The sequence below is a fragment of the Pseudorca crassidens genome, chromosome 10, assembly GCF_039906515.1.
Source record: "Pseudorca crassidens isolate mPseCra1 chromosome 10, mPseCra1.hap1, whole genome shotgun sequence".
NCBI classification, from domain to species: Eukaryota; Metazoa; Chordata; class Mammalia; order Artiodactyla; family Delphinidae; genus Pseudorca; species Pseudorca crassidens.
The window spans coordinates 37,897,385-37,922,829 of record NC_090305.1 but is presented as its reverse complement, the minus strand read 5'-3'; the positions used below and the strand labels follow the sequence as shown (position 1 = coordinate 37,922,829).

At 49.2% G+C, this 25,445-nt stretch overlaps 1 protein-coding gene across 3 annotated transcripts in view; it reads left to right on the top strand.

The window, feature by feature from the left end:
* Positions 1-25,131, top strand: part of FGD2 (FYVE, RhoGEF and PH domain containing 2) — a 43,306-nt gene extending 18,175 nt beyond the window's left edge. Inside the window, exons 3-17 of one of the 3 annotated variants that reach the window (XM_067753132.1) lie at positions 41-307; positions 1,885-1,965; positions 2,671-2,819; positions 4,082-4,238; positions 4,407-4,545; positions 5,053-5,111; positions 5,355-5,501; positions 6,219-6,311; positions 11,740-11,819; positions 11,905-11,935; positions 12,373-12,465; positions 19,747-19,878; positions 22,728-22,874; positions 24,048-24,194; positions 24,543-25,131. In XM_067753132.1, coding sequence (XP_067609233.1) covers positions 41-307; positions 1,885-1,965; positions 2,671-2,819; positions 4,082-4,238; positions 4,407-4,545; positions 5,053-5,111; positions 5,355-5,501; positions 6,219-6,311; positions 11,740-11,819; positions 11,905-11,935; positions 12,373-12,465; positions 19,747-19,878; positions 22,728-22,874; positions 24,048-24,194; positions 24,543-24,758 — 1,938 coding nt within the window. In that variant the 3' untranslated portion in view covers positions 24,759-25,131. Of the gene's footprint in view, positions 1-40; positions 308-1,884; positions 1,966-2,670; positions 2,820-4,081; positions 4,239-4,406; positions 4,546-5,052; positions 5,112-5,354; positions 5,502-6,218; positions 6,312-11,739; positions 11,820-11,901; positions 11,936-12,372; positions 12,466-19,746; positions 19,879-22,727; positions 22,875-24,047; positions 24,195-24,542 lie in introns of all 3 variants that reach the window. The other 2 variants (XM_067753131.1, XM_067753133.1) reach the window with 2 other exon arrangements.
* The last annotated feature ends 314 nt before the right edge of the window (positions 25,132-25,445 follow it).

Sequence of the window (25,445 nt, the reverse complement as noted above, 5' to 3'; positions counted from 1 at the left end):
TCCCCACCAGAGAGGTGCTATTCTTCTCCCTACTCTACAGGCTGGAAACCCTCAGGTCTGCTGTCTTCTCCTCAGGACCCCGGGAGCAGCACCCGGAGTCCACGGCCTGGAGGCTGGGCATCACCACCCTGGGTGCAGGCCTCCTTCACCCACAGGGCCATGGGATAAGCCCACCGTGGAGGAGGCCGTGGACTCCGGGCCCAGGACGATCAGCAGGAGGTATCTGAGCTCCCTGAAGAACAAGCTGTCCAGCAGGGACTGGAGGAAATCTTGCCAGGCTAGGACCTGCCCTGGCCCCGGGACACAGGTGCCTGAGGGGTAGAAGTGGGGAGCTGGGTGGGGGCCCCTCCACTGACCTCCTTCCCACACATTCTCTCCCAGCCAGAGCCAGCACTTCCCCAGGTGGGGTCTTGTGTGACCAGAGATCAGCTGAAAGCTAGATTCACACCCACCCCACCCTTAACGGCCTTTGATTAAGTGTCTGCTATGCGCCCCGCTGCTGGCATTATTTCTCATACCCCTCACTATAGGAGTCTTTTAGGCATGGAAATTGAAACTCAGACAGCTTAAGGAACTTGTCCAAGGCCACACAACTTGGAACCTAGTACCTTTCCCAGGGGCGGCCTCCATTTACCCACTGAAGGAGGCAACAGTGCCAACTAGAAATAGAGGTCAGCGCTAATTCCTGCCCTCAGACTCATCCTGGGCAGGTCACCTCCCTTCTCTGGGTTTCAGTTTTCTTGTCTGTGGAATTTAAGAGCTCAGCTGCACGAGGCTGTGCACCCTGGAGCCGGACTACCAGGGTACACGTCCCAGCTCTTCTGCTTACTATGTGACCTGGGGCAAATCTCTTTAACCCCTTTGTGCTCGTTTCCTCATTTATGAAATGGGGATGGTGATCATAGTAGTACATACTATGTATACTGGTTATCAGTTGCTGCATAACAAACTATGCCAAAATGTGGAGACCAAAATGTGGAGTTTATTATTTCTGACAGTTTTGTGGGTTGATTGGAATGCTATTGGGTGGTTTTTCTGTTGGTCTCACTTGGAGTTTGTCTTAGCTCAGGATGCCATAGCAAAATACCACAGACTAGGTGACTTAAACAGCAGAAGTGCATTTTCGCACAGCTCTGCAGACTGGACATCCAAGATCAAGGTGCTGGCAGGGTTGGTTTCTGGTGAGGCTCCCTTCCTGGCTTGTAGATGGCCATCTTCTCACTATGTCCTCACATGACCTTTCCTCTGTTCACATGCTCTCTTGGTGTCCCTCCCTCTTCTTATAAGGACACCAGTCTTAGTGGATTAGGCTCTACCCTTCTATCTCAATTAACTTAATTACTAAAGGCCCTATTTCCAAAATATAGTCACATTGGAGGTTAGGGCTTCAATGTATTGATCTGGGGACACAATTCAGTCCATAACACAGTCTCTCAAGTGGCTGCAGTCAGATGTTGGCTGGGGTGGGAATGCCCAAGATAGCTCATCTCCCAAGCCTGGTGCCTGGGCAGGGACAGCTGGAAAGCTGTCCTGAGCTGGGATGCTGGCACGGCTGGACCCCTGGCTCCCTCTCATTGTAGTCCCAGGGCCTCTCCTCTCCATGTGGCCTCTCCATCAGGGCAGCTACACCTCCAGATGTGGTAGTTCGTGGCTCCCAACAGAGCACAAGTGGAAGCTTCCAGGCCTCTTAAGGCTTAGGCCCAGAACTGGCGCAGCCTCACTCTGCCCCATCCTCTCAGTTAAATCGATCCCAGCGCCAGCCCAGATGAGCTGCAGGAGGGCATGAATCCTGGGAGGTATGTTTCACTGGGGCATCTTTGGATACTGCTCCCATCAGAGCAGACCAAAGCTCTCCTTCTCCTTCTCCTCCCAACTCCCCTGCAGGAGCCTGAGGAGAAGAGGATCGTCCAGGAGCTGCTGGAGACAGAGCAGGCCTATGTGGCACGCCTCCACCTGCTAGACCAGGCCAGTGGCCAGGACGCCCGCTCCTGAGCCCCAGCACCTGGGTGTCCTCACCTCACCCCTGCTCTCCCTTCTGACCCACCTCACAAGAGCTGAGAGTTAGGACCTCGGGGTTTGATTCTAGGAAGCCTTAGTCTTTTTAACTCCATTGGCTGGAGTTCAGGCAGAAATCGGGATTTAGCTCGTTAGCCCCACTCCTGGTTCCACCGTTAGTGCCTGGGCTGGTCTCACAGGAGTGGAGAACACACCAGCCAGTCCTTCCAGGCCCCACACAGCATCCTCATCTGTCATTCCAACTCCCAACATCCTCACCACTGTTAGCCCTTCACACTTTCTTAAGGAGCCCTAAGGCGAGAGGGTTAAATCACTGAACATCAGCAGTGGGATCTTGAGCCTGGCGAAGTCCAAGACTTGACAGACACGAGATAGGCCCATTTCTGACATTCATCAGCTGCCAGCCTTTGGCCAAGTCCCTGTGTCTCTAGGCCTTGGTTTGCGCATCTGTGAAGTGGCCGGAATACAATCTTCCCTGCTTCTCTCTCTTCCCAGGGTTTTTGTGAGATTGATGGGAGATTAAGGAGGTGAAAGCATTCAGCAAGCTGGGGAGGGACCCCAAAGCCCCTGGGACTGTGCTTGTCTCCCCCTGGGCTGTGTTGGGGGTGGAGGTCCTTCTCTGCCACAGGCCCAGTGACCCAGCTGCGGCTGTAGGTGTTCTTCCAGGAGCTGCTGAAGGAGGCCCGCAGCAGCAAGGCCTTCCCCGAGGATGTGGTCAGGCTCATCTTCTCCAACACCGCCTCCATCTACCAGTTCCATGCACAGTTCTTCCTCCCAGAGCTGCAGCAGCGGCTGGACAACTGGTGAGGTCCAGCAGGAGCCCCTGAGGCCCCCTGACCACAGCCCTGGTCAGGTCCGGTTGCAGCCCCCAGGGAACTGGGTCTGGCCTATTATGCCCCTGCCCTTGTTGTGTGACCATGACTCTCCTCCTCTGGGCTTGCTCTGTCTGCACAGTGAGGGGCTTGGACGAGGCGTGTGTGTGTGTGTGTTTGTGTGTGTGTGTGTGTGTGTGTGTGTGTGTGTGTGTGTCCTGGAGAAGGGGATGGATCAGGTCCTCACTAGGCTGAGTGACTTAGGAGGCAGTGGAAATAACCAGCACTAACTGAGTGTTTCCTACTTGCCCTGCCTTGGGCTTTACACCTATTAACTCGCTTAATCTTCACATCAGCCTGCTGTGTGATGATGGCATCGTGGTTATGCAGGAACCCCTCTCTGTTTTCAGAGATGACTACTAAAGTATTTAGTGCTGAAATTAGTATCTTGCCAAAGAAATGCCATGATGTCTGGGATGTCCTTTAAAATTCTTTGTTAAAAAAGAATCTTAGCAATTGTTAAGTGCAGGGACAGATATATAGGGGTTCGTTATTATATTCTTTTTATTTTATGATTGCTTAAAATTTTTTGCAATAATTTTTTTTGAAAAAAACAACCCTGTGAGGTTGCCTACCATCATGCCCAGTTTTTTCAGATGGGAAAATTAAGGTATAGAGAGGCTAGGTGACTGGTCCAAGAACACACAGCTAGAGTAAGTGGTGCGGTTGGAAATCAGACTCAGGCGGGCCAGCTCCAGATGGTCAGTCCTTACCGCTCTGCTGTAACAGTTCCTGGGTCGAATGACCTTTTCTTACCTCTCTGAGCCTGGATTTCCTCTTCTCTAAGATGGGCCATTGACTGTCCCTCCTCCCGCACGCAGGGTTGTGAGAATTAAATGAGATGAGACATGCACGGAATCTTGGGCAGTGCTTGGCATGTGGCCCTTGTTATTGTTACATGAACAAGCATCAGGTGGTTATTGAACGCCTGTTGTGGGCCTGACACTGTACTGGGCCTTTGGGGGAATCCAATCCGTGGGAGAGAGCAGCATCTGCCCTCAGGGGGCTCACACTCTAAGGGGGAGTGAACCACACACATGTGTGAGGATGACACGCCCCCCTATACCTGCACCCAGAAGTGCCGCAGAAAGGCTGTGTTGGGGGGTGAGGGGAGCCTTACCTAACCTGACCCTGTCTGGAGTTAAGAGAAGAGGTCCCCAGACTGAGGGCAGTACCTGGTGCCCCTCCTGCAGGACGACCACCCCCCGCATTGGTGATGTGATCCAGAAGCTGGCCCCCTTCCTGAAGATGTACAGTGAGTATGTCAAGAACTTTGAGCGAGCCGCTGAGCTGCTGGCCACCTGGAGTGACAAGTCTCCACCCTTCCAGGAGGTTATCACCCGCATTCAGGTGAGGTTGGGGTGGGGGCGGGGCAGAGCCTGCACTGGCTCAGGTTCCCCAGTGATTTGGACCACCTCCCTGGCTCAGTTGCTGCGCACTCCCCCGACCCTCAGGGGCAGCCTGACCTACCCCTTCCCCCCTCACCCCCACGCTCTCCCTCCCCCCTCCCTCCCCAAGAGCAGCGAGGCCTCGGGCAGCCTGACCCTGCAGCACCACATGCTGGAACCTGTGCAGAGAATCCCACGCTACGAGCTGCTGCTCAAGGAGTATGTCCAGAAGCTGCCAGCCCAGGCCCCAGACCTGGCTGATGCCCAGAGTGAGGACACCCCCAGGGAATCCAGGGGGTTGGGGAGGTTCGAGCCACTTCCATAATTTATGGAGCACCTGCTAAAATGGTTATGATGACCATCAGCCATCAACATTGACCGCTGATACTTCGTAGACATTGTCTATAGTATCAGCCACTTTTTTATAGACATTAAGGCCCAGAGAGGTTAAGTGACTTGCTCAAGATCACACAGCCAAAAAGGAACAGAGCTGGGATTTGAAACCATGCCTTCACCCTCTGGATCTGGGGGGGCATTGAAAGTCACAGAAGCCAATGGCCTAAGCCCTGTCTTTTGGTGGCTTCTAGTCTCTCCACTCTGGGTGGGAAATGGCCCCCATCATCCAAATACCTCATGTGCCAGGCTACAGGGGAAGGCTGCTCCTGGGGGTGCTCATGGCAGGCCCTGAGGCCACTTGATTAAGCCTCAAGGACCTCCTGCCTCAGCCACAAGCCCCGTATTTTCAGGGGGTAACTCTGGCCCTGCCCCCATTTCAGAAGCCCTTGACATGATCTTCTCAGCTGCTCAGCACTCCAACGCAGCCATCACTGAGATGGTGAGCATCCCAGCCCTCGGAATAGAAGCAGCAGGCATCCCCAGGGGCCCTGTCACCTCCTCCCTGCAGCTCTCAGCCTCCCCCAACCCACCCAGGTCTCTGTATCTCCTCATCCCCTGATCCTTCCTCACGACACCTGGCCCACCTCCCCCTCACACCCTGTCCCTGTCCACACAAGGCAAACCTTCCAGAAGCAGGCAGGCCCTGCCTGGCCTCAGCTGAAGGTACACCTCCTGTCCCCAGGAGCGGCTGCAGGAACTGTGGGAAGTGTACCAGCGCCTGGGCCTGGAGGACGACCTAGTAGACCCCTCCAACACCCTGCTGCGCGAGGGCCCTGTCCTCAAGATCTCCTTCCGCCGCGTCGGCCCCATGGAGCGCTACCTTTTCTTGGTAGGGGGATGCTGGGGGGCCTGCCCCACACTGGGGAGGGAAGTCCACGGGCCCTCTGCCCCAGGTTCTGCCTGCCTGGCATCTACCCAGCTGGCACTGCAGGACGAACAGGGACGAGCCTGCTTCTCTATCCTTCTCTACTTTGGCACCCAGGTGACTTGGGACAAGTCACGTGCTACCTCCAGGCCTCAGGAATTTCTAACTGAGGGGGTTCCCAGACTTGCCCTGGGAAGCAACAGAGTCAGAATTTGAACCCAGTCTGTTTGGCTCCAAAGCCTGTGGTATCAATCTATGCTCTAGAGGGTGTACAGCAGGAGGGAATTAGGTTGGCTGCTAGGAAGAACTGCCCTGGTTTGCACTGAAGAAGCCAGGGTGTCTCCTGGAAACTGGTCCCACCTGAAGGTTTTGGGGAGGGAGCTACAATCTCTCATAAGCCCCTGCCACCCTTGGCCCCTGTGAGAAAGGCCTCGTAGGTTTCTGAGGTCTGATGTGGTCCCTTGATGCCCACAGGTAGGGCAGTCCTTCAGTGACCTACCTGTTGGATTGGGGCTAGACAACCACTTCCTTATCACACCTGTGAGGTCCTGTGAGCTGGCCCAGCAGGTGGCGAGAGGGGAGGGAGACCCAGTGGGGCTCAGCCCACGCCCAGGGAAGCCTGCCTGATTGTCCTTCCTGCCCTTGCCACTGTGCACACACTCATGCTTGTGTCTCTTGCAGTTCAACAACATGCTGCTCTACTGTGTGCCCAGGGTCATCCAGGTGGGCGCCCAATTCCAGGTCAGGACCCGTATCGACGTGGCCAGCATGAAGGTAAGAGGCACCCCAACCACCTTCGGGCTTTACCCCAAGGGTGGGACCGAGTATGCGGAGTAGCAGGAGGGGCCAACCTGGGTCTCAGGTCCGGGACAGCATGAAGGTGGAAAAGCTTTGGGGTTAGATCTCTCCCACCTGGCCTCCCAGCCTTCCTGTCCAGGGCCCTTCCCAGCTCCCAGTTTTGCTCTGCTTTCCCTACCATCTACCCCAGTATTTTGAAAACTTTAATACATGCATGAATCCCCTGGGAGTCTTGTTAAAATGTGGGTTCTGATTCAGGAGGTCTGGAGAGGGGCCGGAGATTCTGCATTTCTAACCAGCTCCTGGGTGATGCCAGTACTGCAGCTCCCCAGGCCATACTTTGAGTAGGAAGGGTCTCCACTTTCAGCTCAGCTGCTGACGTGGGTGTGTCCCCATCCAGAGATGGCCACAAATGGGCGGAGACAGCACAGCAGTCCATAGTAGTGCCCATCGACTGGGCGGTCACTGTGGGTTGGGTTGGGCCCTAAATCATCCCACTGGATCCTCTTAACAGCCCTGTGATGTAGGGGCTGTTATTATCCCCTGCATTTTTTTGGTTTTTAAAAATCTTTAAAAAATAATAACTTTATTACCTAAAAATATAGATAATACACATTCCCAAATCAAACGATATCAAAAATATATGCAATATATATTGCATATATATACACCCCATCCCCTAGTTCCCCTTCCTGGAGGCAGCCTTTGCTTCTTGTGAGGCCTTCCAGAGGTAGTCTTTGCATACACAAACTAATAATATATTCATTATGGCTTCCTTACTTTTGTTTCACATAAACAGTGAGACTATTTTTCACATACACTATTCTGCACTTGACTTTTTTAACTAACTACTAATTCTAGAGGTGCTTGGAAGTCAGTTCATTAGGAGCTTCCTCATCCTTTTGCATAGCTGCATAGCATCCCAGCATGTGGATGTACCGTAATTTGTTCAGCCAATCCTCTACTGACAGACATTTAGATTGTTCTCAGTTGTCAGTGTCTGCAAATGAGACTGCAGTGAATAACTGTGTACAGTATGCCTGTGTGTAAGTATATCTGTAGTTAATCCCACTTTTAAAAGGAAATAAAGTGGTACGTCCAGACAATGGAATATTATTCCGTGATAAAAAGAGATGAGCTATTAAGCCATGAAGAAACATGGAGGAAACTTAAATGCATATCACTAAGTGAAAGACGCCTATCTGAAAAGGCTACATATATACCTACATACCATGTATAATACTATGTGATTCCAATGATATGACATTCTGGAAAAGGCAAAACTATGGAGACAGCAAGAGGATCAGTGGTTACCAGTAGTTGGGGGAAGAGAGGGATGAACATGGAGGATTTTAAGGGCAGTAAAACTATTTTGTATGGTACTATAATGGTAGATAACAGTCATTACACATTTATCCAAACCCACAGAATTTACAACACCAAGAGTGAACCCTGATGTAAACTATGAACCTTGGGTAATAATGATGTGTCAGTGTAGATTCATTGATTCTAATAAATGTACCATTCTGGTGGGGGAATGGTATTAATGGAGGAGGCTGTGCATATGTGGGCTCAGGGAGTATATGGGAAATCTCTGTACCTTCCTCTTAATTATGCTATGAACCTAAAACTGATCTTAAAAAAAAAAGTCTTTTTTAAAAATAAAAAAAACCCAAGGTCCAGAAAGATTAAGTAACTTGCTTGGGGGTCACACAGCAAATCCTGGTTTGCATGATCAAACTCAGGTGTAACAGAGTCCAGAGCCTCTGTACCTAACCAGCATACTATACAATCTCCTACTAAGGCTTCAACCTGGAAAGATAAAGCATAGGGCGGAATTGAAGGCATAGTGGAGGAAATGGGAGGGGAAACTTCTTGACAGCCCCTCTGATCGCTCCTGAGTCCTGGTGGCTGGGGCTGGAAGAAGCAGAGGTCAGATCTGGCCTATCTTGGTACCCTTCCATCTCCCCCTTCCCTATCCCTATTGACTCCCCCTCCCCTCACCCATCTCCCAGGATCTGCAGCAGGAGAGAGCTGCAGGCAGAACTCGAACCAGGATACTTCCGCCTCTGGAGAACCCCTGAGCCTCTCAGAGCCCCCAGCAGAAGGGCCTTGCCCCTGCTGCTGACTGGGCTTGCCTGGCGTTTGGGGCTGAATCAAGGGCTTGGGGGTGGGGTGTAGCCTGCGGGTGATGAGGGCTGATGGAGGGACTTGGGCACCTTCTGGGGCTTCACAGCCCATCCCCCATATCTCAGCTGACTGAGTTCCTCTAGGAATGCAGCCCCCCCACCCTGCGTCATCCAGCTTTCCTAACTGAAGTGGCCAGAATGTCCCAGAGGCTAGGGTGCGTGCAAGCTTGTACGTCTGGGAGTCTTGGTGAGTGAGACTGAGAAAGGCAGGTTATGGAGAGTTAAAGACAGAGAAATGGAGACAGGCAGCCCTGTCTTAGGACTGGCAGAGACCCAGGCATAGAAAAAGAGAGGCAGAGATTGACAGATAGAAAAGCCAAGAAATATGGAGACCACAACAGACTATCGTAAAGAGAAAATACATAGAAATGGGCCTGACAGTGTCAGATGCTCAGGGTATGTGCCGACGGCTCCCAGGCCCAGTGTGTGCTGGGTTCCTGGCGTCTCCAGTCCCAGTGAACACAGTCCCTACCGGGCGTGTCTGGTGCTCTGGTGGCCGCACAGCGCCCACTCCTGGATGACACGGGCCTGGCAGGAGCAGAGCTGTCCACCTACCCGCATTTGTGCAGGAATCATTTCCTGAGTCTAAGGTTTGGAGGTGGGTCTGACCTTTGACCACCATGATGGCTTCCACTGGCCGTGACCCCCTGGCCTCCTCCTTCCTGAGTGTCAAGGAGGCCTAGTTCTCAGCAGCTGATTTGCCCCCCAGGGTCTGACTTGGTCCTATCGTTGTGCCATCCTGTACAGGGCCAGCCTAGGAAGAAGGAAGGGGTAAGGGTACATATGTACTCAGTGTCTCCATGGACAACTGTGCAGGTTGTGCACTGTGCAAGCACACCTCAACTAAGATGAGCACACCTCATCCACAGACAACAGCATAGATTGCATATTTACAGTTCTCACTGTCCGGCAGATGGCAGTCAAGTGTCTGGTTCAACAAACCAGATACTTGACTGAATGTTACGCCAGTTTGCCAACAGATGTCAGTAAAGTGTTTTGAGGAAGGGGTGTCTTTCTCTAATTAGCACAAAGGCACTGTGTGGGCTGGCAGGAGCCTGAACCGGCCAAGTCTGGTGGTTGAGCCTGGGTATTGCAGAGCTCGGGGAATTGTCCTCTAGAAACCTTCATCCTGCCCCTCTGCAGAGGTGGTCCCTCAGGTCAGGGACTCTTCCCACTTCCCCTTTTTCTATCAAAAGCATCATGTTTCTTCCTGGCCGTGGACTCCAGACCTTAGATTTCTCCCTTCTTTTCTCGCTCCCCTCTCCTTCACCCAATCAGGCATGGAGTCTTGCCAGATTCCAGATACTGTTCCCCAGGTAGAAACCTTTTCTCTCTCCAGGCAGGCATGGACCACTCAGGGTATCCCTCCCTAACTGGCCTCTGGGCTGCTGGTTTGTCCTATTTTCCCAGCCCTTCGACCCTTATAAATAGCTGCTGGAGTGGCTTTCCCAAACACCTGTCTCCACAGGAGCTTCTCCATTTATAAACCCTTAGAGCCTCCCCATTGTCAAGGGTATCAAGTGCAAATCACATCAGGCCCCTTCTAGAGGGAACGGACTGGTTCTGTGGGCCCAAGAGGTAGACTAGGCCTAACATGAGGAAGGATGTTCCCAGAGTCATGCTCTCTGAGGTGTGGTGGGCCGCCTGAAAGTGTGCCAAGGCCTGGTCACCTCGTGGCAGGGAGCCCGCAGAGGGGCCCACATGTCAGGTGGATTCAGTGACAACAAAGTTCCTCCATGCTAGGCCCTTGGGCTCTAGGTCTGTATCTTAGCTTCCCTTTGTGACGCTGTCTCCACATTGCCTGGGAGAAGTCTGTGCTTACTGGGCTCTGGGAGTGGGGTGGAAATAGATGTGCTTCTGCTTTACCCTTGGGGACCAAAAACCGTAATTTGAATCTTCATTATGCTCTTTAGATGCTGTGTTTCCTCAGGCAGGTCTCTTGCCCTCTCTGATCTTCATTTTCTCATCTCCCAAATGAGGGTGATAATATCTACCTGTCCAGACTGCTGTGAAGATTTTCTTTAACTTTTTATTCTGGACACTTTTAAGCTGAGAAAATGGTACAATGAACCCCCATATACTCATCACCTGGCTAAAACTGGTTTACTCAGCAATCCCCTTCTTAATCCCCTTTTCCAATGGATTATATAAGAGCAAATCTCAGACACATAATCATTTCACCTATAAATACTTCAGTATGTCTCTTTAAGAAATAAGAACTCTTTTTTTTGCCCTAAAAGTTGCCAACAGTACCATTATTACATCTAACAAATTAATGATAATTAGTTAATAACATTAAGATCCCTTGGTTTTCCTTGACTGTCTCATAATTGTCTTCTCACAGCTGATCTGTTTGAATCATTTGTAATATGCTTCTTACATCCCCTTTTATCCATTATACCTCCCTCTCCTAGTTTTTCTCTCATTTATTAGTTGAAGAAATCAGATCATTTCTCTGGTAGAGTTTCTCACAGTCTAGATTTTGCTGACCGCACCCCTGTGGTGTCATTCAGCATGTCCCTCGGTCCCACATAATTCTTGTAAACTGGTAGGTAACCATAGATTCAGCTGTGCCAGGGGACTGTAGCTGTTGACAGGTACTGCCTTCAGGGGCACATGATGGCCATTAAGCATTAGAATTGATTAGTGGGTTCAGCAGTTGTGCTGATTAAATGAGAACATGTGTGGGGTGCTCAGTGGCTGTTGCATAGTAAGTGCTCTGTGACGGGTGGCTTTCATAACGGACTCGGGACCTGTGGAGTTCTGGGACAAGGATGGTAAAAGACAGGAAGTGGGGCGGGGGTCTGTTGGATCTGTGAATTGGGTGATCAATTCCTTCATTCACTCTATGGGGTAAAAGGGTCTTGTTCTAGGCCGTACATCTGATCTTGAAAAAGGTGTGTCCCCAAACCCAATTTGTGACCCAGTTTCCATTTTGGGTGACTCCTTTGTCAGGAGCCGTCACCCCTACCTCACACTGGGCCAACTTATCTACTAAGGTTCCAGGAGCCCTAAGTCCCATTTGCTGTACAGGGTGAGGCCAGATTGCAGGCGCATTTGCCTGGCTTGATGGGATTAGGGAGCAGTTGAACAAGCTCCCTATCCTTGTCTCTAATTTGAATTGTCCTTGGGGCACAGTTCACCTACCTCCCTGCCACAGTACCTGGGGGGCGGGTGGGCGAGTCTGAGCAGTCTCTCCCTCCCATTCCGAGCAGGTGCGGGAGCTGACTGACGCTGAGTTCCCCCACTCCTTCCTGGTGTCCGGGAAGCAGCGCACCCTGGAGCTGCGGGCCCGGTAGGCAGGCAGGCTGAGGGCCGGGTGAGATGGGAAAACTGGGAGGGGCTGCTCTCCTCAACACCTGTGTTCACTTTCCAAGCAGGTCCCAGGAGGAAATGATCTCCTGGTTGCAGGTATCAGAATGCTCCAGGGCCCCTAGGATTCTGACCTCCCTACCCAGGCTGCGGGGGAGAGAGGGATGCTGTGTGTGTGTGTGTGTGTGTGTGTGTGTGTGTGTGAGTGCACACCCGCCTGCTTGCTCCCTGTTCTTCCTCAAAGTTGCTCTGTAGTAGTTGGAGTCAGACCTGGGTTCAAATCTTGCTGCCTCTCACTGCCTAGCTGGGTGGCCTGGGGCGAGTCACTTAATGTCTCTGAGCCTCAGTTTTCACATCTGTAATCTGGGGCTAATATTTTCTCCTCCCTTAAATCAGGCAATGTACACTTAGAATCTAACCCCTAGCACCCAGTAGGCTTTTAGCAATGTTTGTGGAATGTGTAGATGGATTCACAGATGAGCAAGCCCTTCCTGCCGCCCCCCAACCACCTCCCTGTGCTCTGCCCCTTGCCCCAGGCCTGCCAAGCGGCCATTGACCAAATCGGGAAGCGGAATGAAACCTTCAAAGCTGCGGTCCAGAGCCCTGAGGGAGACACCCAGGAGCAGGAGGTAAATGAAGGCTCTGTATCCCTCCTGGAGCTGCCAGCCTTACACAGGAATGATTCCCTCTCTTTGTTCTACCTAGGCCAGCTTGGAGGGCTGGAGAGTGTCACCCACCATGAATGATTTGAAGGGATCAGGGGAAGCTTACACACGCCAACATCACCCTACTCAGAAACTCAATGCCAAAGATTCCCCCATTAGCAAAAAATTCCTTTGGGAGGCTTTATGTGCAACTACCGCTAGGAAGGATTTTACATCTATATGGATAACTCGGGCTGTGGGGGTGGTGTGTGTGCAGGTTTGGGTTTTTCTTTTTTCTTTTTTTTTTTTGCTATCTTTCAAGAGTTCTTTATTTATCTCTATTAATTCATGCTCCAAGGGCAGGGACTGGTCCTCAGTTTGAAAGAATCAGAATTGACTATGTCAGCAAACAAAAGCAAATCAGTCTCTGAATCTTTTATAATGTGCAGTGAGTATGTCTGCCCTATGCTCTAGAGAGACAACATCTATTTTCAAGGCTGATAGCTATAGGAAGATGCTTGAAAAGACAGTCCAGAAAAAAGGAAACACAAGAGACCCTAGGAGAACTGTCTCCCAACATTTATCTTTTTTTTTTTTTGGAATTTAATTTTATTCATTTTTTATACAGCAGGTTCTTATTAATCTATTTTATACATATTAGTGTATACACGTCAATCCCAATCTCCTAATTCATCCCACCACCACTCCCCCACCCCCGCCACTTTCCCCCCTTGGTGTCCATACGTTTGTTCTCTACATCTGTGTCTCAATTTCTGCCCTGCAAACCAGTTCATCTGTACCATTTTTCTAGGTTCCACATATATGCGTTAATATACGATATTTGTTTTTCTCCTTCTGATTTACTTCACTCTGTATGACAGTCTCTAGATCCATCCACGTCTCTACAAATGACCCAATTTCGTTCCTTTTTATGGCTGAGCACTATTCCATCGTATATATGTACCACATCTTCTTTATCCATTCGTCTGTCAGTGGGCATTTAGGTTGCTTCCATGACCTGGCTATATTGTAAATAGTGCTGCAGTGAACATTGGGGTGCATGTGTCTTTTTGAATTATGGTTTTCTCTGGGTATATGCCCAGTAGTGGGATTGCTGGGTCATAAGATAGTTCTATTTTTAGTTTTCTAAGGAGCCTTCATACTGTTCTCCATAGTGGCTGTATCAATTTACATTCCCACCAACAGTGCAAGAGGGTTCCCTTTTCTCCACACCTCTCCAACATTTGCTGTTTGCAGATTTTCTGATGATACCCACTCTAACTGATGTGAGGTGATACCTCATTGTAGTCTTGATTTGCATTTTTCTAACAATTAGTGATGTTGAGCAGCTTTTCATGTGCTTCTTGGCCATCTGTATGTCTTCTTTGGAGAAATGTCTATTTAGGTCTTCTGCCCATTTTTTGATTGGGTTGTTTGTTTTTTTAATATTGAATGGCATGAGCTGTTTATATATTTTGGAGATTAATCCTTTGTCCATTGATTCATTTGCAAATATTTTCTCCCATTCTGAGGGTTGTCTTTTCGTCTTGTTTGTAGTTTCCTTTGCTTTGCAAAAGCTTTTAAGTTTCATTAGGTCCCATTTGTTTATTTTTGTTTTTATTTCCATTACTCTAGGAGGTGGATCAAAGAAGATCTTGCTGTGATTTGTGTCAAACAGTGTTCTTCCTATGTTTTCCTCTAAGAGTTTTATAGTGTCCAGTCTTACATTTAGGTCTCTAATCCATTTTGAGTCTATTTTTGTGTATGGTGTTAGGGAGTGTTCTAATTTCATTCTTTTACATGTAGCTGTCCAGTTTTCCCAGCACCACTTACTGAAGAGACTGTCTTTTCTCAATTGTATATCTTTGCCTGCTGTGTCATAGATTAGTTGACCATATGTGTGTGGGTTTATCTCTGGGCTGTCTATCCTGTTCCATTTATCTGTATTTCTGTTTTTGTGCCAGTACCATATTGCCTTGATTACTGTAGCTTTGTAGTATAGTCTGAAGTCAGGGAGTCTGATTCCTCCAGCTCCATTTTTTTCCCTCAAAAGTGCTTTGGCTATTCGGGGTCTTCTATGTCTCCATACAAATTTTAAGATTTTTTTGTTCTAGTTCTGTAAAAAATGCCACTGGTAATTTGATAGGAATTGCATTGAATCTGTAGATTGCTTTGGGTAGTATAGTCACTTTCACAATATTGATTCTTGCAATCCAAGAACATGGTATATCTCTCCATCTGTTTGTGTCATCTTTGATTTCTTTCATCAGTGTCTTATAGTTTTCTGAGTACAGGTCTTTTACCTCCTTAAGTAGGTTTATTCCTAGGTATTTTATTACTTTTGTTGCAATGGTGAATGGGATTGTTTCCTTAATTTCTCTTTCTGATCTTTCGTTGTTAGTATATAGGAATGCAAGAGATTTCTGTGCATTAACTTTGTATCCTGCAACTTTACTAGATTCATTGATTAGCTCTAGTAGTTTTCTGGTGGCATCTTTAGGATTCTCTATGTATAGTATCACGTCATCTGCAAACAGTGACAGATTTACTTCTTTTCCAATTTGTATTCCTTTTTCTTTTTTTTTTTGTACGTGGGCCTCTCACTGTTGTGGCCTCTCCCATTGCGGAGCACAGGCTCTGGACACGCAGGCTCAGTGGCCATGGCTCACGGGCCCAGCCGCTCCGCGGCATGTGGGATCTTCCCGGACCGGGGCCCGAACCCATGTCGCCTGCATCGGCAGGCAGACTCTCAACCACTGCACCACCAGAGAAGCCCTTGTATTCCTTTTATTTCTTTTTCTTCTCTGATTGCCATGGCTAGGACTTCCAAAACTATGTTGAATAATAGTGGCGAGAGTAGACATCCTTGTCTTGTTCCTGATCTCAGAGGAAATGCTTTCAGTTTTTCACCATTGAGAATGATGTTTGCTCTGGGTTTGTCATATATGGCCTTTATTATGTTGAGGTAGTTTCCCTGTGTGCCCACTTTCTGGAGAAGTTTTATCATAAATGGGTGTTGAATTTTGTCAAAAGCTTTTTCTGCATCTATTGAGATGATCATATGGATGGTTTTTCTTCTTCAGTGGTGTATCACATTGACTGATTTGCATATATTGAAGAATCCTTGCATCCCTGGGATAAATCCCACTTGATCATGGTGTATGATCCTTTTAATGTGTTGTTGCATTCTGTTTGCTAATATTTTGTTGAGGAGTTTTGCATCTATATTCATCAGTGATATTGGTCTGTAATTTTCTTTTTTTGTAGTATCTTTGTCTGGTTTTGGTATCAGCATGATGGTGGCCTCATAGAATGAGTTTGGGAGTGTTCCTTCCTCTGCAATATTTTGGAAGAGTTTGAGAAGGATGGGTGTTAGCTCTTCTGTAAATGTTTGATAGAATTCACCTGTGAAGCCATCTGGTCCTGGACTTTTGTTTGTTGGAAGACTTTTAATCACAGTTTCAATTTCATTACTTGTGATTGGTCTGTTCATATTTTCTATTTCTTCCTGGTTTGGTCTTGGAAGGTTATACCTTTCTAAGAATTTGTCCATTTCTTCCAGGTTGTCCATTTTATTGGCATAGAGTTGCCTGTAGTAGTCTCTTATGATGCTTTTGTATTTCTGTGCTATCCGTTGTAACTTCCCCTTTTTCATTTCTAATTTTATTGATTTGAGTCCTCTCCCTCTTTTTCTTGATGAGTCTGGCTAAAGGCTTATCAATTTTGTTCATCTTCTCAAAGAACCAGCTTTTAGTTTTATTGATCTTTGCTATTATTTTCTTTGTTTCTATTTCATTTATTTCTGCTCTGATCATTATGATTTCTTTCCTTCTACTAATTTTGGGTTTTGTTTGTTCTTTCTCTAGTTCCTTTAGGTGTAAGGTTAGATTGTTTATTTGAGATGTTTCTTGTTTCTTGAGGTAGGCTTGTATTGCTATAAACTTCCCTCTTAGAACTGCTTTTGCTGCATCGCATAGGTTTTGGATTGTCATGTTTTCGTTGTAATATGTCTCTAGGTATTTTTTAATTTCCTCTTTGATTTCTTCAGTGATCTCTTGGTTATTTAATAATGTATTGTTTAGCCTCCATGTGTTTGTGTTTTTTCCCTGTAACTGTTTTCTAATCTCATAGTGTTGTGGACAGAAAAGATGCTTGATATGATTTCAATTTTCTTAAATTTACCGAGGCTTGATTTGTGACCCAAGATGTGATCTATCCTGGAGAATGTTCCGTGTGTACTTGAGAAGAAAATGTAATCTGCTGTTTTTGAATGGAATGTCCTATAAATATCAATTAAATCTATCTGGTCTATTGTGTCATTTAAAGCTTGTGTTTCCTTATTAATTTTCTGTTTGGATGATCTGTCCACTGGTGTAAGTGAGGTGTTAAAGTCCCCCACTATTATTGTGTTACTGTTGATTTCCTCTTTTATAGCTGTTAGCAGTTGCCTTATGTATTGAGGTGCTCCTGTGTTGGGTGCATATATATTTATAATTGCTTTAGCTTCTTCTTGAATTGATCCCTTGATCATTATGTAGTATCCTTCCTTGTCTCTTGTAACATTCTTTATTTTATTTTATTTTATTTATTTATTTATTTTGCGGTACGCAGGCCTCTCACTGCTCTGGCCTCTCCCATTGCGGAGCACAGGCTCCGGACACGCAGGCTCAGCGGCCATGGCTCATGGGCCCAGCCGCTCCGCGGCACATGGGATCTTCCCGCACCAGGGCACGAACCCGTGTCCCCTGCATCGACAGACGGACTCTCAACCACTGCGCCACCAGGGAAGCCCAACATTCTTTATTTTAAAGTCTATTTTATCTGATATGAGTATTGCTACTCCAGTTTTCTTTTGATTTCCATTTGCATGTAGTATCTTTTTCCATCCCCTCACTTTCAGTCTGTACGTGTCCCTAGGTCTGAAGTGGGTCTCTTGTAGACAAGATATATATGGGTATTGTTTTTGTATCCATTCAGCAAGCCTGTGTCTTTTGGTTGGAGCATTTAATCCATTCATGTTTAAGGTAATTATCGATATGTATGTTCCTATTACCATTTTCTTAATTGTTTTGGGTTTGTTTTTGTAGGCCCTTTTCTTCTCTTGTGTTTCCCACTTAGAGACGTTCCTTTAGCATTTGTTGTAGAACTGGTTTGGTGATGCTGAATTCTCTTAGCTTTTGCTTGTCTGTAAAGCTTTTGATTTCTGCATTCAATCTGAATGAGATCCTTGCCAGGTAGAGTAATCTTGGTTCTTCCCTTTCATCACTTTAAATATATCATGCCACTCCCTTCTGGCTTGCAGAGTTTCTGCTGAGAAATCAGCTATTAACATTATGGGAGTTCCCTTGTATGTTGTCATTTTTCCCTTGTTGCTTTCAGTAATTTTTCTTTGTCTTTAATTTTTGTTAGTTTGATTACTATGTATCTTGGCGTGTTTCTGCTTGTGTTTTTCCTGCCTGGGACTCTCTGTGCTTCCTGGACTTGGGTGGCTATTTCCTTTCCCATGTTAGGGAAGTTTTCGACTATAATCTCTTCAAATATTTTCTCAGGAACTTTCTCTCTCTCTTCTCCTTCTGGGACCCCTATAATGCAAATGTTGTTGAGTTTAATGTTGTCCCAGTGGTCTCTTAGGCTGTCTTCATTTCTTTCCATTCTTTTCTCTTTATTTTGTTCTGCAGCAGTGAATTCCACCATTCTGTCTTCCAGGTCACTCATCCGTTCTTCTGCCTCAGTTATTCTGCTATTGATTCCTTCTAGTGTATTTTTCTTTTCAGTTATTGTATTATTCATCTCTGTTTGTTTGTTCTTTAATTCTTCTAGGTGTTTGTTAATTCTTCTAGGTCTTTTTTTTTTTTTTTTTCTTCTATGTCTTTGTTAACCATTTCTTGCACCTTCTCGATCTTTGCCTCCATTCTTTTTCTGAGGTCCTGGATCATCTTCACTATCATTATTCTGAATTCTTTTTCTGGAAGGTTGCCTATCTGCACTTCATTTAGTTGTTTTTCTTGGGTTTTATCTTGTTCCTTCATCTGGTACATAGCGCTCTGCCTTTTCATTTTGTCTATCTTTCTGTGAATGTGGTTTTCATTCCACAGGCTGCAGGATTGTAGTTCTTCTTGCTTCTGCTATCTGCCCTCTGGTGGATGAAGCTATCTAAGAGGCTTGTGCAAGCTTCCTGATGGGAGGGACTGGTGGTGGGTAGAGCTAGGTATTGCTCTGGTGGGCAGAGCTCAGTAAAACTTTAATTCACTTGTCTACTGATGGGTGGGGCTGGGTTCCCTCCCTGTTGGTTGTTTGGCCTGAGGCGACCCAACACTGGAGCCTACCCAGCTCTTTGATGGGGCTAATGGCAGACCCTGGGAGGGCTCATGCCAAGGAGCTCTTCCCAGAACTTCTGCTGCCAGTGGCCTTGTCCTCACAGTGAGCTATAGCCACCCCCCACCTCTGCAGGAGACCCTCCAACACTAGCAGGTAGGTCTGCTTCAGTCTCCTATGGGGTCACTGCTCCTTCCCCTTGGTCCCGATGCACACACTACTTTGTGTGTGCCCTCCAAGAGTGGAGTCTCTGTTTCCCCCAGTCCTGTCGAAGTCCTGCAATCAAATCCCGCTAGCCTTCAAAGTCTGATTCTCTAGGAATTCCTCCTCCTGTGGCCGGACCCCCAGGTTGGGAAGCCTGACATGGGGCTCAGAACCTTCACTGCAGTGGGTGGGCTTCTGTGGTATAAGTGTTCTCCAGTTTGTGAGTCACCCCCCAGCAGTTATGGGATTTGATTTTACTGTGATGTGCCCCTCCTGCTGTCTCATTGCAGCTTCTCCTTTGTCTTTGGATGTGAGGTATCTTTTCTGGCGAGTTCTGTTGTCTTCCTGTGGATGATTGTTCAGCAGTTAGTCGTGATTCCGTTGTTCTCGCAAGAGGGAGTGAGCGCATGCCCAGGTTTGGGTTTTGAAAGTGCCTGAAAAATGTGAGACCAAGGGAAGGTGGAAGGCAGGTGGGGTGGTAGTTATGGAGAGCGTCTGTGACTTGATTTCAGATCTGAGCTCTGAACTCTGGCCTGCTGGGTGTCTTTGCTGAGTCCCTTGACCTCTCTGGGGCTCAGCTACCTCACCTGTAAAATAGGGCTCATAGTAACTGACCTCCCCTTTACGTGGTCTGTATTCGTCCAGTCCGCTTCACATGGAAGCCACTGGGAAACATGGCACACATAATCTCTGCCACAAGCAGGTGGGTACAGGGGGTCCTGAAGTACCCACCCTGCCACCCCACAGCTGCAGTCCAAGGAGCTGGGCCTCCGGGCGCCGCAGTGGGTCCGTGACAAGATGGTGACCATGTGTATGCGCTGCCAGGAGCCCTTCAACGCCCTGATGCGCCGCCGCCACCACTGCCGGGCCTGCGGCTACGTGAGTACCCACCTCGGCCTCTGCCTTCCCAGCTCAGGCCCTGCCCTCCCATCCCTGCCAACCCTGCCCGCTTCAACCAGTACAGCCAGAAGTGCTGGGCGCTAACTGTGCCAGGCGTGTGAGTTACCTGTTTTGGGGGCCTCATGGTGCCCACGTGTGAAGCAGGTCGGCTGTTTGCCCCATTCTGCAGGTAGGACGCAAGGCTCAGACAGGTTAAGCGACCTGTTCAAGACACTCCCCAAAGCTGACCCTATTCATTCGTCTGCTTCCTCACCACCATTTCCCAAGACCCCCAGGGCCCAGCACCAGGAAATGGTCTCCAGTTCCTGGGTGGGGGCACCCAAATCCTTCAGCCCCTGTCGGGCCTTTTATCCACCACCTCATCAGCCCCACACCTGTTACTCACCCACCCCTCACCGTCCTCTTTTCTTGACCGACCTCAGCTAACTGTCCCCTCCTCTTCTTGGCAAACCCTCAGCACTCCAGCACCTGCTCGGTTCTGCTGCTAACTCTGCCCGCCAGGTTCAAGCCTCAGCTTCCTCACCTGTACAATGGGGATTAGTAACACCTACCTCCAGGGTGGTAGTAAGGACTCAACAAAAGAAGGTTAACCCCTTCCCTCTCCTTGTCCCCCTTTCCTTCCCCCTCCTTAATCACTTGGGCAGCCTCACTCAGAGGAACAGCCACCAGCTTATTGAGGAAGGAACCACTCCTCCCTCTTGTCAGCTCAGGCCCAGTTATCAGAGGCAGATCTTGCTTTGCTTTTTAAGCACTTGCTGTACTTGAGCTGTTCTCTGTTGACATTACAACCCTCTCCATTTACTCTGCAAACAGAGAAGCCCTTTAATGACCTCCGTCTTTAACGACCTCGGGGGACAGGAGGAGACCAGCTGGGCAGGTTGGGGCCAGTCAGCGAGGCGTCCCCAAATGTGTTAAACTGCAATCAGGACACAAAGTAAATTTGTAGGACTGGGACACACCTATGTTCGTGTAAGTGAGTTTCATATCAGAGCCAAATAGAAAGGATCTGGGGATTAGCTTCCATTTTCGGTGAGTCACATCAGTAAACAAGAGTTGAGTCTACTCACGCTTGTAACTTTGTAAGTAGTTTCTAAAAAATTATTTTAAATAGTTAAGAAATACAAAGAGGCACAAAGAACAATATAACAACACTCATGTACCTGCCTTCCAGGTACAAAAAAGAAATAAAATATTCTGAGAACTAAATGAAATGTATGATCCTTGATTGAATCCTGGATGGGAAAAACAGAACCAGAAACAGAAGTCATTACTGGGACCACTGGGGGAAATTTGATTATGAAGCATATATAGGTAACAATATTGTATCGATGTTAAATTTCCTGTGTGTGATCATGACATCGTAGATAGGGAGGAGAATGCCCTTGTTCTTAGGAGACACCAGCTACATATTTGAGGGTGATGTGACATGATGACTGTAATTTAAACTCAAATGGTTCAGAAAAAATATATATATGTATGTGTGTGTGTGTGTGTGTGTGTGTATAGAGAGAGAAAGAGAAAGAGAGAGAGAAAGGGAGAGAGGGATAAATCAAAAGTGGCAAAAATGTTCACAATTCGTGAATTTGGTGGTGGGGGTATCACTGTATTATTTCAACTTGTCTTCAGGTTTGAAATTTTTCAAAATAAAAAGTTGGTAGAGGAGAGGAGAAAATAAATACTTGCTAATTGTATTTAAAAATTTTAAATCTCAATAAAAAACAAAATAAAATATTCTCAAGGTAGCTGAAGCCCTGTGTGTGGGGCTGTGTGAGGCACCCGATTCTGGGGTTTCTCCTGCCCGTGTGAACGTTTGTACTCTGTGAGTCATCCTTTGGTGGTTGGGTGCCCAGTTTCTGCCTCCCCGCCTGCCAGACAGGAATCCTGGTGATGGTGGGGCAAGCCCAGGCCTTCCCCTGTGGCTCCCTCCCAGGCCACGTGCTGTGCTGGGCACACAGACCGGCTACCTGATGAATAACCCTTCGTCCAAGTCTCTATCTCTTGCCCCCATTTCCAATCCCACATCCTGGACTCACTGTGACACTCCAGTCTTCCTGGAAGTCACATCCTGCAGTGCCTGTGTTTCTCCCCAGGTTTTCTCATGCCTCTTTCACCCGATCTCCCCAGCCTGATCTGTGATGGCCTTCTTGGGGACGTCTCCGTGGTGGGCTGGGGGCCGGGCGCCACTCCACAGACTCCACATGGCGGGTCTTCTTGGCAGAAACAGCCAGCCCATCATTTTTGTATCAGAACACGTTTGACTCTAGGATTGGGTGGACTGCAAAATCTGCATGACTCTTAATGCTAAACTGTAGAACCGTAAAGACACCTTCTGTTTGAGGAGGGCCAGTTGCTGCCAGAGAGCTCTGTGGCCTTCATCAAGTCACTGTCCCCTCGTTGCAGGTGAGAGTAAAAGTCCCAGGGCTGGTCACCTGGTGGGGTTGCTGGGAGTCATGTGAGATGACAGAGGGGAGAGAGAGCGCTCAGAGAAGTGATCAGATGCAAGGGGTGTGCACAGGTCAAGCCCCTGGGATCAGTAGCTGCCCTCACAACGGGGAACGTGAAGGGAGAGAGGTTGAGCTCCTGCAGTGGGGGCCAGGCCTCAAGCCCCCAGCTGCGGGCCCTCTCCCCCTGCACTGCAGCCTCCAGGTGGCTGGGCCTCTGCCAGCGCAGGGGATGCCCAGCTCTGCCTCCATCCCTCTCCTGAAGCTTTCTTTTTCTTCCTCTGGTCTCGTGTTGCTCTCACGTCCCCACCTCCTGAGCCAAGGCACGAACGGGGACCTCCGTGCCTCACCTCAGCCCCCAAGCCCCTCCTGCCTGTCCTCCCCCAGGTGGTGTGTGCCAGGTGCTCCGACTACCGGGCTGAGCTCAAATATGATGACAACAGGCCCAGCCGAGTCTGTTTAGACTGCTACACGTTCCTCACCGGAAATGTGCTCCCTGAGGACAAGGAGGACAAGAGGCGTGGCATCCTGGAGGTGAGAGCCGGTTTCCTCTACTAGGCAAATGTGTGCACGGCCTCACCAAGTGCTGGCACTGTCCTCGGTGCTGAGGAACAAGCCTGCCGTGGTCACACTCCCCGTCCTTCTCTCTCTGCCCACAGACAGCACCCCCGACGGAACACCCCCCCACCCCGGCCCGGCCCTGGCCAAATAAAACAGAGCTGCGCCTGTCACCAAATAGAAGCAACTTTTGGCTCCAGGCTGTGGCCCAGGCTCTCCACCTTTCCTCTGCATCCTCATCCGATAATCGCACGGCCCCTCTGGACCACTCCTGTTCATATCCCCATGCCCTGCCCTAGCAGTCCCAGGAGGTGAAAAGAGCTGGTGCGGCTGATTCCATTTTACAGATGGGGTTACTGAGGCTGCAGGTCAGAGTCCCACTGCAGGGAAGAGGCAGCCTGGAGACTCCATTGTAATTGGAAGGGACTTCAGGGACCAGCTGGTTGGAGACCAGGCCCAGAGAAGTGACCAAGGTCACACAGCGAGTTAGGAACCAGCTCTCTGATCTCTACCACAGATGTTCTCTGCTGTCCTTGGGGCTGAGCCACTCCCCACCCCCAGCCCCAGGCACTCTCACTGCTGGTCAGCACCTCTGGGGCACTGGCACCCAGCCTAGACACTGGTTACCCCCGCCCCTCTGCCACTCCCTCATTAAAGCCAGGTTGACATCCCACTGTCCTTGGGAGGTGGGAGAAGACCCCAGCCTATTCCAGCTGAACTCAGCTCCCAGGTTCAAGTTGGTTCCTTTCCACTGACATCTGCCCACTTTGCAATCCTCCCTCATTCTTCTAGGCCCCGGCCCTGCCCATGCCCTCCCCAATCACTAGACCATACCACACAGCTTTTGCTCCTGGAGAGAGGGGATGGTCTGCCCCTTTTCAGGCTCCAGTTCTGTTCCCTGGGGCAGCTCTCAGGGGATAAGCCCTCCGAGCACCTGCGCAGAGGTCAGGCTGGCTGAGGTTTGACTGCAGCTCTGCCACTGGCCAGCTCTGTGACTGCAAGTGCCTGATGGGACCTCTCTGAGCCTCAGGGACAAATAATACCTCCTTGCACCGTTGCCGAAAGGTTTAGAAAGAGTGATTTCTAATGACCGACATCTGTCAGGTAGTGGGTGCTCTGTTCCCTGACAGCCCCTCTCTCTGGTTTCAGAAAGGAGCTGCAGCGGGGTCCGAGCAGAGCCTAATGTGCAGCTTCCTACAGCTCTTCGGGGACAAGTGGGGCAAAAGCGGGTCCCGGGGCTGGTGCGTGATCCCGCGGGATGACCCCCTCGTGCTCTATGTCTACGCTGCCCCCCAGGTAATGCCACGCCCCGCCCCTCCTCACAGTATGTGTGTGTGTCAGGGGTGGCGGTGGGGGTGAGTACTGTTGGCCCCATAAGTCAGATGAGGCTCAATGAGGACCTGGTTCCCTCAAGTCACAGGGTTAGTGGCTTTCAGAGCTGGGCCCAGACTCCAGGTCATGACTGCTTTGCCCTCAGGGGGTGACCAGTCCTCTTCCTCAATGCCCTCCTGCCACCCCACCCCACTTCATGGGTTTTTTGGGGGGCAAGAGGCAGGTGTGTGCCTGGTACCTTCCAAACAGCCGTCTGAGGCAGTGGCGCTGAATGGAAGGACAGCAGCCCACAGTTCTGCCCTCCCCTCCCAGGACATGAGGGCCCACACCTCCATCCCCCTACTGGGCTACCAGGTGACCACTGGGCCCCAGGCGGACCCCCGGGTCTTCCAGCTGCAACAGTCAGGCCAGCTCTACACCTTCAAGGCCGAAACCGAGGAGCTGAAGGATCGCTGGGTGAAGGCCATGGAGCGGGCGGCCAGCGGCTTGAGCTCCGGGGGGCCCAACGACAGGGACCTGTCTGACTAAGCTACAGCGGGGCCCTCTCCCCCTCAGAGCCCTGCTCCTGCCACACACGGGCTGACACTTCAGCTGACCCACCACCCCAAGCTGAGCTTTCAAAGAATTGATTTCCAGTTGTCTGTGTTCAGAGCGTGTGTCCTGATTTGAGATTCAGAACACATGGGTTCATTCCTTTGGGGAGGGGATGACGAAGCATCCCAGTTTGCCCAGGGCCGAGGGGATTCCTGGAACATGGGACTTCCAGTGCTAAAACTAAGAAAGTCCCAGGTAACCCAGGACTGTTGGTCACCAATGTGGTTCACAGGCTGGCTGCACGTATGTATCACTTGGGAAGCTTTAAAAGATACCAACAAATAAATATAAACTAAAAATTCAAACACTACAAGGCCTGGATCCATCACCAAAGATTTCTGATTTGACTGGTCTGGGATGGGGAGGCATGGGTATGTTTCAGGAGTACCCATAGGAGTCTGATGCGCAGCCTAGGTCATCCGGATGAAGAACAAAGCAAGCAAACTACCAAGTGCTAGGCATGAGATTAATAATAATAACAAATACCAGACATCTACTGAGGCAGGCACTGTTCTAAGTGTTCTACATGGATTATCTTGTTTTACCTTCAGGACTTATAATCCCCATTTTCCAGATGAGGACACTGAGTCTTAGAGAGGTTTAGTCATTGGCTCAAGGTCA